Here is a 16648-nt window from a genome sequence, read left to right on the forward strand (position 1 = left end):
ATACCCTTTGGCACATTAATTTACAGTTTATAAAAAGTTACACAGTAAATTATCATGTGATTAAATGTCACTGCTGTAGTTTTTAACAGCTAAAATGACACTAGATTTAATAAGCTTCTTCTCGCTCATTGCAAATCTCTTTTTTTTTTAGTGTGCGGCTACACAAGTGTATATAAAACATTTAATATGACTGTTTGGCCTAAAAAGCTGGAGCTCATAGTGGAATAACCACAGTTAGAAAATCAGCATGGAATACCGTTTTGTTACTAATGCAGCTAACTTTAAAATAACTATGACAAAATCAGAATTATTTGAAGGGAAACAAGTAAGATTAATTCTGTTATGCAAATATACATTTGAGAAAAGAGTGGAAGATAGACATTAGGTGCAATAATAATGTTGTTGTTGTTTTTTGTTCACAATAATAGTCTTAAATGGAAGTAATAAATGTCATTAGCATTCATTGGTATTTGTACATAAAATGTAGTTTTTTTTTTTTCTCTCTTTTGGATTGACACTGATACATACAATATTATGTATCTAATAAAATATACATGAATGTGCATTTTACAGTGCAAATTTCTACAGATACAGTACATACAGTATGTAAAGTATTTGTATTGCAAGTAGTAAACGTGAAGTGCATGTCTTTTATGACTATCATTTGCTACAGAGAATATTCTAAGCACTTATGGTCATAAGTAATTTCAAATGACAGTTTTCAGAAGGGTGCCCTGCACTTTTTTTTTTTTCTATTTTCTCCTTAACTTTTTGTTTTTACATTATGTTCTCAGAATTGGGCAGCACCAATTTTAAAAGTTATTTACAGAATACAAAAATAAGAGTTTCAGCTAGCATAGTTATCAGTGTTTGAATAAGTAGAAGTATGACTATATGGAAAATCTTTTAAGATATCTGAGTTGTTAAATACTTAAATACAGTGTTGCAGTTCACTCTTGGCACGGTCACAGTTCCAGCTTCACAGTGTTTCACTAAAGGTAAGACATTTCCATATGATATACTGTCATATGTTTACAATATCGCTATCACAAAAGTAAACAAAATTCTGACCAAAACCTGGATTTTGTGCTTTTCTTGCTGCCATATAATTTTAAGTCAGTGAATCATCTCATGCATAACAGGTACATTGGAGATGTGTAAAATGTAGCATATTACTGACTACTCTTTGAAAACTGGGGTGGTGGATGTTCCCTTGTAAAAAATATTCCTGGTATTGTCTGGACTGTTTCCTCTTTCAGGGATAAGGATCCTGGTTTTTCTGCGCAAGCTTGAATCACGACTCTCAGGACCAGATTCAGTCATTTCCATGGGAGTGACCCGGATGGTGGAAATGGTCTGGTTGGGATGGTGGTCACCACCTGCTGTAGATAAAGTAGGGACAGTTGGCACTGCGACGACTTTAGGAGCATTAGAGCCATTCTTCTTTCTGTCCGTAGATCTGTTCCCATCCCTCACGGATTCTGAGCTCTCCGAGTCTCGATTCAAGTCATTGAGCTCAAATGACTGTCTGAGGCTGCTTTGGGACTTCCACGTCCAGGACCCACTTCCATCCGTGGAGTGCGCATGCACCAGGGGTCGGCCGTTTTCTGGATGGGCTTCCACCCGAATGATGGCCCCAGTGCTGCCTTGACCTCCAGACTCCTCAGTTAGGCTCTTGTAGCGCTGCAGAGGTGCAGTGGAGCTGGTGTGGCTGCTGCTCTCAGAACTGGGAGAGCTCCCCTGCAGGAGTCCTTGCTGCTTGGACATTGCAATGACCTGCATGATGCGTGGCTGGCCATTAGAGTTAGTCCTAACCACCGGTACCTCCCCACCCTTCTCCCCAGTCCTCTCCATGCTTTTAAGCCATTTGTCACGGGTGTTACTGGTATTTGGCAAGCCACTCATGTTCTCTTGTGTCTCCTCTGGGATGTGCACCAACTGCGAGGAACCAGGCCGAGACTGCATGGGTATCCGAGCACCGCCAGCAATTCCACTGGGGTTGCTTGGTAGTGTTGTACTTCCAGTGGCCATTTTTAGGTATGGGGTTCCAGGTCCCTGATGTTCACCGTTGATTCCCAGAGCTGAGGGTTCAGATTTGCAGCGGATGTCCATGCTGTTTGGAGGGGACTGTCCTGGTCCGCCTTCCATGGCATGCAGGGAGTGTTTATGGTTCTCGTTCTTAATCTTCCACTGCATCAGCAGCTGCTTTGATCGACTTGAATCTACCGAGGAGGTGTGGATGGTGGCGTTGCGGAAAGCAGACTCGTCCATGGCAGGCGTATGCACTCTGGGCAAGGTGTTAAAGGTCACCATGTTCTCCTTGTATGGAGGACTGCGGGTGATGACCTCCACATCTCCACTTGGTCTTTTCAGGCTGCTAAGAGATCCAGCCTGGTGGTGTTGGGTGTTGCGATGGAGGATGCCCTCGGAGCAGGAAGATGAGAGACCGTCACTGCCACTGCAGCTCTTGGCAGTTAGGTGGTGACCTTGCTGGCAAAGGTCAGCCATAGTTCGATGAGAATCACGAATGTGAAACTGACTTGTCTGTTTCTCCTTGCTCGGTTGGAAGTTTCCTACAGCAAACAAACCCTGGATGGACAAAACACAGTATTTCAATTGTATTTCCTAACATACTTAAAGGGTTAGTTCACTCCAAAATAACAATTGTCATTAATTACTCCACCCTCATATCGTTCCAAACCCGTAAGACCTTCGTTCATTTTCGGAACACAAATTAAGATATTTTTTATGGAATCTAAGAGCTCTCTGAGAGTTTAAGCTGGTCCTAAGCAACTAGCTCCTACTCAGGACCAGCTCATGACCAGCACATGACCAGCTAAGGACCAGCTTAAACCAACTCAAACCAGCAGCCATGCTTCAAAACATACCTACCCAGCATATGCTGGGGGGGGGTTTCAACAGGGTTTTGTTTTCTTTGCGCAAAAAAAAAGGTTTTCTTGTATCTTCGCAAAATTGAAGTTGAGCCACTGATGTCACATGGACTGTTTTACCGACGTCCTTACTACATTTCTGGACCTGGGAACATTGCAGTTGCATTGCTGTCTATGGGGGGTCAGAGAGCTCTCAAATTCGACCAAAAATATCTTAATTTGTATTCCGAAGATGACTGAAGGTCTTACGGGTTTGGAACGACATTAAGGTGAGTAATTAATAACAGAATTGTCATTTTGGGGGGAACTAACCCTTTAATAATAAGGGTTTGGGTAACACAATTTACTTGAGTGGGACATGTTCCTGGATCAATATTCTTTTTGGTCCTGGGACAACTTTTCTGTCAACTAATCCGATTTTAGGGTTAGACTAAGAGCTTGAGTTTGGAGCATGAAAAAAAATTCCAATTCCCATTTTGGTCCAGGAACAACTTTTCTGTCAACTAGTTCGATTTTAGGTTTAGGGTTAGGCTTAGGGCTGGAGTTTGGGGCATGAACAAATTCTAATAACCTTTTTTGGTCCTGGAACAGCTTTTCTTACAACTAGTTCGATTTTAGGGTTAGGCTTAGGGCTGGAGTTTGGAGCATGAAAAAAAAATTACAATTACCTGTTTGGTCCAGGAACAACTTTTCTGTCAACTAGATCGATTTTAGGGTTAATGTTAGGCTTAGGGCTTGAGTTTGGAGCATGAAAAAATGTCTGATTCCCTCTAATTTTAGGGCAGTGTTAGAGCTTGGCTTATGATTGTTTGATGGGAATGTTATTCCAGAACTAACAAAAGTCTGATCCAGGAACATGTCCTAGTTAACTAAATTATCGTGTCCATGTTTTATGTTGTAGACATGCAAGTAAACTGCATTTCTAAGACACTTTGTTTTGTGAAATTTCTTTAAAATGCTATTAAATATATGATAATCTGTTTATATTTATCTCACTAGGTAAACAGCGATGCCCCCTCCTAGCAGGAAGCCCAGGTAAACGTCAATGGCGTGGTTCTTATGCTGAATAATGCGGGTTAGGCCACATATGATGGCAGAGATGATGAAGGAGAACACCAGAAGAGGCTTCAGCAGTTTGGATGAGTCTGTCAGCGTGCTGTTGAAATACATCTGCACAAGAAAAAGACTATCAAGATCAAAGATGTTTTGTGATGTTTCCAAGTCAAAGCCGAATCAGGTAGGGAGCCAGAACCATAACATTTGCACTGAAAAAAAAATCATATACACTTTAATAATTATAAGATTCTTCAAACCAAATTAATTAACCACAGGGAACATGATTCAGCTGATTGAGTGTATCATTATTGCTATACCACTGAAGTGCATTTTGTGACTTGGTAAACCCCAGAGCCGTGAGATGGTTGGTACGGTTTACAGAGACATGAATCACCATCTACTGACTCAAGATTATTAGACTGACTGTACATAAGATGACAATGTGTAAGGTAATTTCAACAGCTTAAACTGTGCTCTTTCATCAGTGAAATTCAAAGGCGCTTTAAGCAAAAGCACATTGAGTATATCAGCTCATTATAAATAACAGATTCTTTGTTTTATATAATGAATCAACTGAGCTTAAGGAAGGAGCTATATAGTCTGAAAACCACACTTTGAAATCAAATTTGTTCTCTGGGTTTGATATTAAAACTTAAATAGAAATACATTAAATGACCTGCCACCTACCAGTAAAGGTGTTTATATTTTACACAATTGTAGCTCTTTATGTATAAGTGGCGTAAGATTGTGCATGTAAACACACACTCTTAGGATGTCTAGAATGCCCAATTTATAATTCCTTATGCAAATCTAAATGGCTTTACCGACATTCTGTTAGCTTATATAATGTGCACATAGTTCACGACAAGAACAAAAAAGAGAAAAATGTAAAGACTCAAATGTATTCCTACCCTCAAATGGACCATTACATACAAACACACAAAAACACACACACACACACACACACAGCTCAAAGGGGCCAACACTCCATTTTGCTACTTTGACAAGCTCCACTAAACTGCATGAAGGCATCTGGATGTTGCTGCACAAATTACAGTGGAGAGCTGTTGTCCTTTTATCCACACATCAGGGTCAGTTTTGTACAGAAGGTGACACGAGCTCCATTTTTTATCGGTCTCTAACAACACAGTGAATTGAAAGTGCCTGAATGCTTCTGAATGACTGACTTTTTACTCACCGAGACATACACGGCAGCAAAGGATGCCAGCGTTGCATGCTGTGACGGGAAGGATTTTCTGAAATAAATTAAAGCAATTGCGATCAGCTCTGTCATCAAAGAAAAGAAAGAATACAGCAGACACATTTGAAATACATCACCTCAGCACCTCTCTTCTAGATGCATATTGTCATAATGAGTTTATATGTGGTTGCTGTAGAGTGCTAGGGGTGGTTTCTAGTGTGTTGCTGTATGGTTGGTATAGGGTGGTTTTTAGTGCGTTGCTATGTGGTTGCTAGGGTGTTAAAGGTGGTTTTTAGTGTATCTTTGTAGTTTCTAGGGTTGAAAGGGGTGGTTTGTAGTGCACTGCTATTCTAGATCATAGATATGACTTAAAGGAGACCTATTATGCCCCTTCTTTCAATATGTAATATAAGTCTCAGGTATACCCAGAATGCGTCTGTGAAGTTTCAGCTCAAAATACCCCACAGATCATCTATTATATAATTTTGAAAAAGCCTAATTTTGGTTGGAAGCAGAAACATGCTGTTTTCATGCATGTCTCTTTAAATGCAAATGAGCTGCTGCTCCCCGCCCCCCTTTCCAGAATAGGGTTACACCTTTAAAGCTGTAGCTCAGATACTCTGCCAAAAAATCAGCTCTATCAGTTTAAACTTCTGATATACAGTTTTCTGAGCTTGTTTTTTTCACAAGTTGCAGAGAAAGGCTTCCAAAAAAAAAATACTGGGTTGCTCTTTTTTTTACATTTTTTGGGTTGGTAGATGCATTGGGGACCTGATTATAGCACTTAAACACAAAAAAAGTCAGAATTTCATTATATGTCATATGTCACCTTTTTCATGTTTTTATTTGAAAATCTAATTACAGTTCTCCTCTCATGATTAAACTTCATTCATAAATAAATAAACATTCACAGTCTCCTCTTAAGCAGAAAACCACCACAAAAAGCTCTGCTTCGATCGCATATACTATATTATCCCTGACACACAGTAAATAAAAGAGTCTGAAGAAAAGATGCAATGTACCTCCACATTATTTACACTTTCCGAATTTGAGGCATCAGATTATGCTTGCTGGTCTACAACACGTCCAACTCAGTCTGATAGTGAGTTCTCGAATCATCACAACAGCGAATCTCTCCAGACAGAGCTGGAGTTATAAACAGGGTAAACGGTATTTGTTTCAGTAAACTGTATACTCAGAAATTCATAAGCCACTTCAGTACTTCATTATTTAGTGAATCCACACTAGTGAAGAGATGGTCCACAGCCTCATCTGTTCCATTGAAAACCAACCTTGTTAAAACATACATGAAAAGATATTCCTTTAATCTACAGCCTCTATTCTTAGGCTGCACTGAGGCTTGACTCTAATTCATGCAGGCTCTTGTGCCTGTTTAGTTCGTACGAATCCCTGAGTATCAGGAGTTCACACTTTTATCAACTTGTCTGTATCAGCGGGATAATCTATGTTTCACATGACTGTGGCACTGTTAATCTAACAGAGATCTAGGTCCCCATTCTCCATGAATCAGAGCCATACCTGCCGGCGTTGATGACAGCGGTGTCAGATCCTGAGCAGATGTCCTCCAGGATGAAGAAACTTTCATCACAGGAGGTATTGAGGTGAGTGTAGTTGGGTTTGCAGACAGTCAGGAAGTAGGGAGCGGGGTAACCTGTTGACAACTGGATGATGTCTGTAATCAAAGCCGTGGCGCATAATCCAAACACATGAACGCCTGAAAGGAAAAAGACAATGAATGCGATGCACTGATATTTATCTAAGTTGATAAATATATTGGCTGATATTACCAACGCTATCTCACGGCCAATTTCTATGCATTTTTTGAGGTCGCTATTTTGTACGAATTTATATGACCTCACTTGTACGTTTTTGTCTGATTTCTGTGATGGTTAAAGGAATAGTTCACCCAAAAATTAAAATTCTGTCATTAATTACTCACCCTCATGTCGTTCCAAACCCGTAATACCTTCGTTCATCTTCTGAACACAAATTAAGATATTTTTGATGAATTCCGAGAGATCTCTGACCCTCCCATCGACAGCAAGCATACTACCACGGTCAAGGTCCAGAAACATAGCAAGGACATCGTTAAAATAGTCCATGTGACATCAGCGGTTCAACCATAATTTTACGAAGCTTTATTCATCAATTTGTCTCCTCCGCGTAAGCAACGTATCCGTGTGGTGCGGCTGACACAGAACAGTGTACGTTGTTTACGTTCAGTGGATACTCTCTAAAATGGCGCCAGGGTGATGCGGAGGAGACAAATTGTTGAACAAAGTTGTTATTTTTGTTTTCTTTGCACACAAAAAGTATTCTCGTAGCTTCGTAAAAATTACAGTTGAACCGCTGATGTCACATGGATTATTTTAACGATGCCCTGGTTACGTTTCTGGAGCTTGATCGTGCTAGGATCCTTGCTGGATGTGCAAGATCAGAGATCTCTTGGAATTCATCAAAAATAACTTAATTTGTGTTCCGAAGATGAACGAAAGTCTTACGGGTTTGTTCCGACATGAGGGTGAGTAATTAATGACACAATTTTCATTTTTGGGTGAACTATACCTTTAAGTTTAGGGGCGGGATTAGGTATGGTCCTTCCTACAAATTTGCCACCTCGTAAAATACGTACTATTTTTCACAAATCATATGAATTCGTATGAGTGAGGTTGTATGAATTCGCACGAATTAGCCACCTTTTAAAGAAATGTACGAATTACCATGAGATCAGGTTGATAATACATATCAAAGGGAAAACGTACAGTCAAACCAAAATTTATTCAGACCCCTTCAATATTTCTCACATTATCAGTTTATTCACAGTTATTTAGAGTTAAACTGTGTCAGAACAAATTCCTCTTGATAATGTCAGACAACTTTGATAGAAAGGTATGTAATGAATTGGGTTGAATAACTGTCAGCAATTAGTTAATATCAATTTAGTTCAACCAATTACCAAGCAATACCTAACTTTGTTCAGTCTGTGATGTAAAAAGTTCACATTAGCAAAACATGGTCAGGTCAAAGTGTGAATAATTTTTGGTCTCAAATTTTTTAATCAATTTTACTGGTAGTCATCATTCCACAGAATTCTGGTAAAAAAAAATCTACATTCCATGTGTGCCCTAATCACAGGTAACAGAATAAAGACTAATCAGGAGTAAATGAAAGATATCTACAAGAAATGTGACCTACCCACAAACCTGACACCTCGCCGGACGAAAGAGTTAAAGTTGCAGCCCGCGGCGTTGATATCGGCTTCAGCTCCTCCTCTGCACTGCACTCGGGACAGACAGCAGAACAGAATCCCCTCTCCAATCATGATCTATGGACATGCAACACACCAGGTCAGAGGTGGAAGTGGATCAAATGTTCAGGATATCTCTCCTCTCAGATTGCACTCAACGTTCTCATACTAACTCTTCAGGAGGTTCTTTTTACTGTGACACCAAACACAGAAACTCTGAAGAGAAGCTACAGATGCCTTTAAACAGAACCGCCATAATGTCCTTGTCTACTTGTAAATGCACAGTTTTGATGAGCCATAATGCAATCAGCTCTCACTTGGGCTGAGAGAGCGGTCGTTTTGATCATCGCACACATGTATTAATGCCCATCTTATGCAGGGCTGTCAGTGTGCATCAAAGACACATCCATCCTTAATCTGCTCCAGATCTGTCCCCGGTGTTTCCCCTCCGTGTCTTCTGAAAATCACGCACCCACTGACTTCTGCACAAACAGCAGGCTGTGAAGTGCTGCTTTCATGGAGATGAATCATTTCAACTCAGCTGGTCACAAGCTTTGTAAAACCTTGTTTGGGTCCTCGGTCCCTTCTCTCCAAGCTTCTGTAACCTTCACATTTAACCACAATGAAGGAGAAAAAAATGGGTGGGTTCAAACAAAAGATGCTATCTTCTAAGTTGTTTATCAGATCCAGATGAAAATACCTGTAAATAAAAGCTGAAATGTTAATCTCTCATCTCATATTCATCTTTTGATGTCAAACCCAAATGTTTACAGTCTACAGCAAAAATAAAGGAAATGGCCTCACTGTTCCAATACTTTTGGAGGGCACTGTATATATACATATATATAATTTTACTTCAGTAATTACATACAATAACAGTATATTGTATATAACTTATATGTATTTGTATACTTATTCGTTCATTTATTATTTTTCACTTGAACACATCATATTGCAATTATGACATTTGTGCTCAGTGTGCCGCATGAGAAATGCCTGGTTACATGACACTAGCTTTGCACTGACTGCTTTTATTTTTCTTTAGCTCCATATAGACCATACAGACTTGACAGCTGGCACTCTTCTCTTCTATATTGCATAGGTCGCCAGGTGAGGAGTTTAAATCCCAGTGGGATCATGGGATTGATATCAGCTGTGCTTTACGCTCAGGCCTGGTAGGGGAGGTTCTAAGGATACGATCTAAACATTGGCAAGACCATGTGCCACACCATGACCTGAATCAGATCCCAGGAAGCCCGCAGATTCCACCATCCCATACCATCTGACCAGCTCAGCCTCTCAGACACTCATATTGTGTCATGACACCTGGAGGAACCACAGGACGTCTCAATGCCCGCAGTCACTTCCTGCCTAATGCTAAATCTGGCCTATGTAGGTAAACAGATTGTAGCCCAAAAATGGGCTAAAGAAAGGATGGAGTGGGTCATTTTTAATGACTGTAATTACCTGACAACCAAAATGTGTTTTTAGAAACACATTACTGTGCATTTTTATGCAGCTGAACATGTTGGGATAAGATGCAAACGTGGTCAGAGCTCTCGATATCTGCAACTCAAACTGAATTATTTAATTACCTAAAATTGCTAGCATGGTGGTCACATGCTGCAGAGAAAAGTACATTGGGTGTCTTTGTCATTTTAGTCGTTCAATCAGCGCTTTCTGTTTCTCTTTCCTCTAGGTAAAAAAGAATTTAACTTTTGCAACAATTTTTGTTCTCTTCACATGTCTCCTCTGTACTTTCAGAAGAGAACAACATCACAAACAGCTCAGATTTGCAAAGTCTGCAAAAGAATGTCAGAGATTTCAATATGAACTCATGAAAGTCTCCCAAGGCCAGATCATCTATTAATTTCAATTTTATTGCTCTATACTCAGTGGAAGGGCACATTTTTAAGATGCAGAAACACTTCCAAAAAAATTCTAAAAGTAAGTTACTTTAATGAAACATAATATGTGATTAAAGAGTAATAAAAACCAATACCGTTTCTTTCTGGTTGTATTTAGATGCTATTTTACTAGAGACTTTATTTATTGCTTTGATTGCTTTTGATTTGTATGATATATCCAATTTATTATTTAAATGTTTCTTTGCCTAAAGATTAAATTTGAGTGCTCATCTAATGAAAAATAAAAAATAGTAAGTAAATGCAATGACATGGATGCTTGATAAATGTTTATGACCTTGATATAAAAATGCCTGCGGAGTGTTTAGAAAATTTGCCAAGTGTAAAGATGATCTCAGTCTGTTTATTTCTTCATCAGAACAGAGTGACTATCATCTACAAATAAGTTCAGAGGATCAGAAAGACGAGAACCACAACCAACTCATTACCGCCAAGTGCCCATTAGCATTTGAGAAACCATTTAACCATCCTGTCATTTCTGAGACAACAGCATAATCTGCCCTAAAAACTGAATTTGAGTGTGAAATAATCTGACTTTCTATACGAGTGAACAACCAAACTATCATAAATCCACAGTAAAGCCTAATGTGAAACTGCACTCATCTGCTCCAGGACCGTCAGTTAAACCGAGGACCTTGCTAGGTAGAAGACGAGAAAAGCTAATTCATTGTGTCATTAGGGCATCCTCAGAGGGCCGGCAGCCGTTCTGGCAGCGTTGTGATGCACCGAAGGTGTCATAAAGTTGAGAAGAGAAAGATGCTATCTGACAGATCACTGCTCATGGAGTAGTGTGAACAAAAACTCTTTGGGTATTTGAGCTATTCGTGAGTGAACTTTTTTTTCTGTAGTGTTTCAGATGAGGCCAGTTGGTGTGTGTCAGCTGTGATAATAGACCACAGGCTAACTGTCTAAATTCTTCAAGTAGGACATGCTCCTGCATTCACATCCTAGTCGGTCCTGGAACATTCCTGTCATTGACTTACTCCAGGTGCTCATCCAGATAGGGTGAATCACAATAATGCAGGCAACCTCAGAATGAGGCCAACGGTTTGTGTCCTACCCAATAAACAGTATCCAAAAGCAAGACTGTGTGCGGGTGTTTGTAACGGTATAGGGTTAGACTGACCGTAATAGCAGGAGCTGCGAAAGCGAGGCTGAGGAGCATGAGGAAGGGAATGACCTCATGTGTGGGTTCTATATAAGGCAGACTCAGACTGCGGTCATGACAGCTGAAACCCCAGCGGACCGGTTTGAAAATGTCCGTCCACTCCAGAAAATACACGCTGACCATAGATGAGACCAGGAGAGGAAGCTGTAAGAGAGGAGAAAATATCACATAACTCTTGAACAAACATTTTCAAAGAATTACACTGTCCACACAACGGGTCCATAGGCGGATTAACCATATGGGCAATTGGGCAAGTGCCCAGGGCCACCACGTCAATGGGGTAATTCTGCGGTAAAACAAGTGGTGTATTCTCAAACGTCTATCTAGCCGTGGCCTATATATAGGCCTACTTTACCAACAAATAATCTATTGAGTGCAAATAGCCGCTGCCCAAAAAAAACACATTAAATAGCCTATACATTATATATATATATATATATATATATATATATATATATATATATATATATATATATATGATTAACAGATTGGATTATTATACCTGTAACAGCTGGCTTCACTAGTTATGAAATGTTTCAATTTGTTGCATACAGTTAACCTGATTTTGTAAGGAATTTTGTAGCCTTGTTATCAGATCAGTTTATTAATATAATTAGTTTTTTATCGATTTCATTTCTAGGCATTCTAGGTGTCGTTGCCCAGGGGCACCAAAGAGTCTTAATCCGCCACTGAACGGGTCCCTATGGAAATGCACATGTAGTAAGCCAGCCGTTATCAAAATATACACCCAGACAGGGCAGAACTTAGAAGATAAAGAAAATCCCAGGTATATGAAAGCCAGATAATGAGCTTGTGAGGTGATATCTGAAGGCCTGTGAGCTAGTAGTACAAATTTAGTAGTAATGGATTCACAGAAATGCAGAAAAGCTATAGATGGACCCACACTAACATTAAAGAGTATATATTTTTATATTATGATACAGTATATACACCATGTAAATACCATGATACATGAATACCATTAACATATATTTGTGCATGTGTGTGTTTAATTGTCCGGCAACCATTTTTATCCAATAGGCATTATTATAATTATCATTACATTTTTATGCTCAATGTTATTACAATTATAATTGTTTTGTGAAATGTACTACTGAGTGAAACTTGTTTCTTAGCTTTTTTCAAGTAAACTCTTTATTTATTTATTTTCAGTGTAAATTGATGTTTACAAAATCATCTACTATTCTTTATGACAGATTGTTTTGTCGTGTTTAAGCCTGTAATTAAGAGCTCTCGGCTGAAGTTTTTACAGTAGAGTGATTGGGTCAGTTTGTGGGCATTTGATATGCAGATGAATACAGCAAGCAGCTGCCGTTCTGTGCTGATTCTGCACAGTTGCGCTGTGGCCGACTGATACCACTGACCCATATTTTCTTCCAAAGCGCTGGCACTTGGGACAAACTGCAAGAGTTTAAAAAGCAGCCGACCATCACCATGAGCATCAAAGCGAATCACAACCCAACAAAAGCCTGCTTGCTTTGACAGTAGATTTGAAGTTTTACATCAGATGATTGTTGTAATTCTTTTTGAAAGATTCTAACGGAACATCTTCCTTTGCCTTTATAAAGAAGTGGTGGTATATTGATGGTATCAGATGGTAATACACTAAAAAAAAAAAAATTTCACTGAAATTGCTAGTAAACTTCACAAATAACTCCAAAGAATCAGCAAGTAACACATAGAATTAAATGTGAAATGTTGAAGTAGAACAAATAACATACTATTTTGTTGCAAACCCTACTTTTATTAACACCTTTTTACAGTGTATATGTGGAATATTGAAGGTCATTTGATTGTCTAGTTTTATTTTAAAACAAGAAGTGGATCAAATTTCCTTGATCTAATCAAGTCCAATTTCTTCTGACTGAATATCCATTTTCAATCATAAATACATCATGTTACTGAGTTAAAATAGGTTGTGAATGCAATTTCATGTTGACTTCAAGATTATCCCAAATAAAAAGAAGAGGTGAGACTGATGTCTTAATAATTAATGGTTATAAATGGGGAGGATAGCATTTCTTAGTGGCTATTTTTAGATCTATGTGGGATAGGCACCATCCCAGCAGGTGCAGATGGTGTCCGGATGGTAAAGGACCAGTTAAGATAAGAGCGTTGCTCCACATGAGGAGACGTGGAGGTTTCTGTGACCTGATGAAACTTAAGTGACATCTTAAAATGCACAAAATGCAGACGTTTCTGCTGAGCACATGCATCATATCTCTTTAAAACCTTCAAATATGGTCATCCTGATCTTCTATCTAGACCTTCATTTTTGGTATTTGACAAACACTTTTGCAAAGCTCACAGAAAAACAGCAAATGGAGGAATGAGTAAATTAATGAAAATGTCTAATTCAGCACAGCCCTGCATAATGTATGAATGCATGCTTAGATCTTCCTCCTAGGTACTAGATCACGTGTGTCGGTGTATGCATGTGCATATGAAAGCTGCACTGCCTCAATTCTTTATGTCACACTGACCTACAAATATTCCACTAACCCCATCATGATGCATGGAGAGCAGAGCAGCACCTCCTGGGGCGAATATCTAAGAAGGAGAGCTGACAGAAGCACAGCATACCAGTGCTGACATCACTCTCTGCCAGTTCGTACATATCAAACTGATATTTTACAAGGAAAGTGTGAGATGCTGTCCATGGAAGTAAACAATGTATAATTATATAATTATTAAAATGTATATATAAATACACACACATACAGTATATATATTAAAAATATTAACATATATTTAGAAGTATATATTTATATTCATATAATTTATATTGTGTATATATATATATATATATATATATTTAATATATAAACATAACATATTTTTCTTAAATATATAAATGCATGTGTGTATTTATATATACATAACAAATATAGACAGTAAACACATATATTATGTAAACAAAAACTTATTTGGATGTGATTAATCGCGATTAATCGTTTGACATCACTAAATTATCTTTCAATTCTTATTTTAATTTAATGCTAATAATAATAAAGCTGGGGATTCTTTTTTGTTTGCACGCTGTGCTTATTGAATACAATGAAAAGTAAATACTAAATTTCATGTTTCATTTGCAACTTTAAAAGAGCCATAAACTGTCAAAAGTTCAGATAAATTAAAAGCAGCTATAATGAAAAAAACATACATAATACAAAATTACACACACACACACACACACACATATACATATATATATATATATATATCAGGGCCGGCGACAAGGGGGGGCACTCGCGGGCCGTGCCCCCCCAAACGAGTTACTGTGCCCCACCACTTTCCATCCTCCCTCCTCCTTGTTGAACGCGATTGATTTTGAAAGCGAAAGTACTGATAAAACAGCGCACATGTGAGAGTGCCAAGAACCCCCCCACCCACCCCAGTTGAGACATCGAGACACAGATCGTCCGATCCTCCTTCATCACCCACGGCTGCATTGACTGTGGACTTGATAAAACACAATGGACCAACACCAGCAGATGTCACGGCACCCAAAATCATCACTGACTGTGGAAACTTCACACTGGACTTCAAGCAGCTTGGATTCTGTGCCTCTCCACTCTTCCTCCAGACATTGATTTCCAAATGAGATGCACAATTTTAATTTATCTGAAAAGAGGACTTTGGATCACTGAGCAACAGTCCAGTTCTTTTTCTCCTTAGCCCAGGTAAGATGCTTCTGACGTTGTCTCTGGTTCAGAAGTGGCTTGGTAGGCCTTTTCCTGAAGACGTCTGAGTTGGTGACTCTTGATGCACTGACTCCAGCTTCAGTCCACTCCTTGTGAAACTCTCCCAAGTGTTTGAATCAGCTTTGCTTGACAGTATTCTCAAGCTTGCGGTCATCCCTGTTGCTTGTGCACCTTTTCCTACCCAATTTCTTCCTTCCAGTCAACTTTGCATTTAATATGCTTTGATACAGCACTCTGTGAACAGCCACCCCTTTCAGTAATGACCCTCTGTGACTTACCCTCTTTGTGGAGGGTGTCAATGATTGGGTCTTCTGGATCATTGCCAAGTCAGCAGTCTTCCCCATTATTGTGGTTTCAAAGAACAAGAGATACCCAGAATTTATAGGCTACTGAAGGGATGGTCATTTAATGAAACTCAAATGTAAATATTCTAATATTTTGAGATACTGGATTCATGAGCTGTAAGTTCTAATCATCAAAATTAAAACAAAAACAAAAATGGAAATGTTTTACTTTACATGTAACGAATCTAAAATATATGAAAGTTTCACTTTTTGAAATAAGTTACAAAAAACAAATGAACTTTTTCATGATATTCTAATTTTTTAAAATGTGTATACCTGTGTGTGTGTGTGTGTGTGTGTGTGTGTGTGTGTGTGTGTGTGTAAACACATAAATATGGCAAAAATATTATTTTGTGGCAATTAAAAATGAAATAAACTGTTTATCCAAGATAGCAATGAGATTCGATGGGATACTTTTTTCTTATGATTACAATATTAACTCAAACATTCTCTTAGTAGTCGTCTTTTTTCTGTTTCATTTCTCCCAAGGAATTTAGCAGAACATCTGAGATCAAGATACTTCAATCAAGGAGAACTCCATCAAGTCTCATGAGCTTTGAAAGAGCATCTTATGAGCAATACAATCCCTCAGGTTCACTTTATCACCATTGATAAATAGTCAAATATTTAAATATTTCATTTATTGATTCAGCTATGACTGTAACATTTAAATACATACCCTGAGCATTAAAATGGAATTGTCATCTCATTCTGATCTCGCAAGTTGTCACCTAGCTGTCAAATAAAACGTGCAAATGTAAACACACGGTCTCTTACCTCCACGAAATAAAAGCATGGCAGCAGTGTCACGCTCTCTTTTATCATCTTCTCTTTCAGTCTTTCCCTCGCAGACATCGTATTTATCTCCTTTAATAAACGCCAATAACCTGTTGTGTCCTAAGCGTCCGCCTTCATCCAGTAAAACAAGCGTCTAGATCAGCTGCTGCTTGCTCCATTGAGATGCACACAGAATCAGAAATACAGACACAACATGCACCTTTCACCATTTACACGCACTGTTTATATTGCAGTGGAATATGATTGCAATTGAATATACAGACAGAGAGGAA

The 16648-nt window shown here is 38.7% G+C and overlaps 1 protein-coding gene across 1 annotated transcript; it reads right to left on the minus strand.

Moving 5' to 3' along the window:
• Positions 1–1179: 1179 nt before the first annotated feature.
• LOC306863132 (phospholipid phosphatase-related protein type 4-like) lies at positions 1180–16433 on the minus strand (the record flags this gene model as incomplete). Its single annotated transcript, XM_079406333.1, has 7 exons — positions 1180–2589; positions 3888–4061; positions 5146–5203; positions 6688–6883; positions 8365–8494; positions 11468–11653; positions 16356–16433. The coding sequence occupies 7 exons, from the start codon at positions 16431–16433 to the stop codon at positions 1180–1182; spliced, it is 2232 nt and encodes a 743-aa protein (XP_079262459.1).
• Positions 16434–16648: the final 215 nt, after the last annotated feature.

The sequence above is a fragment of the Barbus barbus genome, assembly GCF_936440315.1.
Source record: "Barbus barbus genome assembly, chromosome: 44".
Classification (NCBI taxonomy): Eukaryota; Metazoa; Chordata; class Actinopteri; order Cypriniformes; family Cyprinidae; genus Barbus; species Barbus barbus.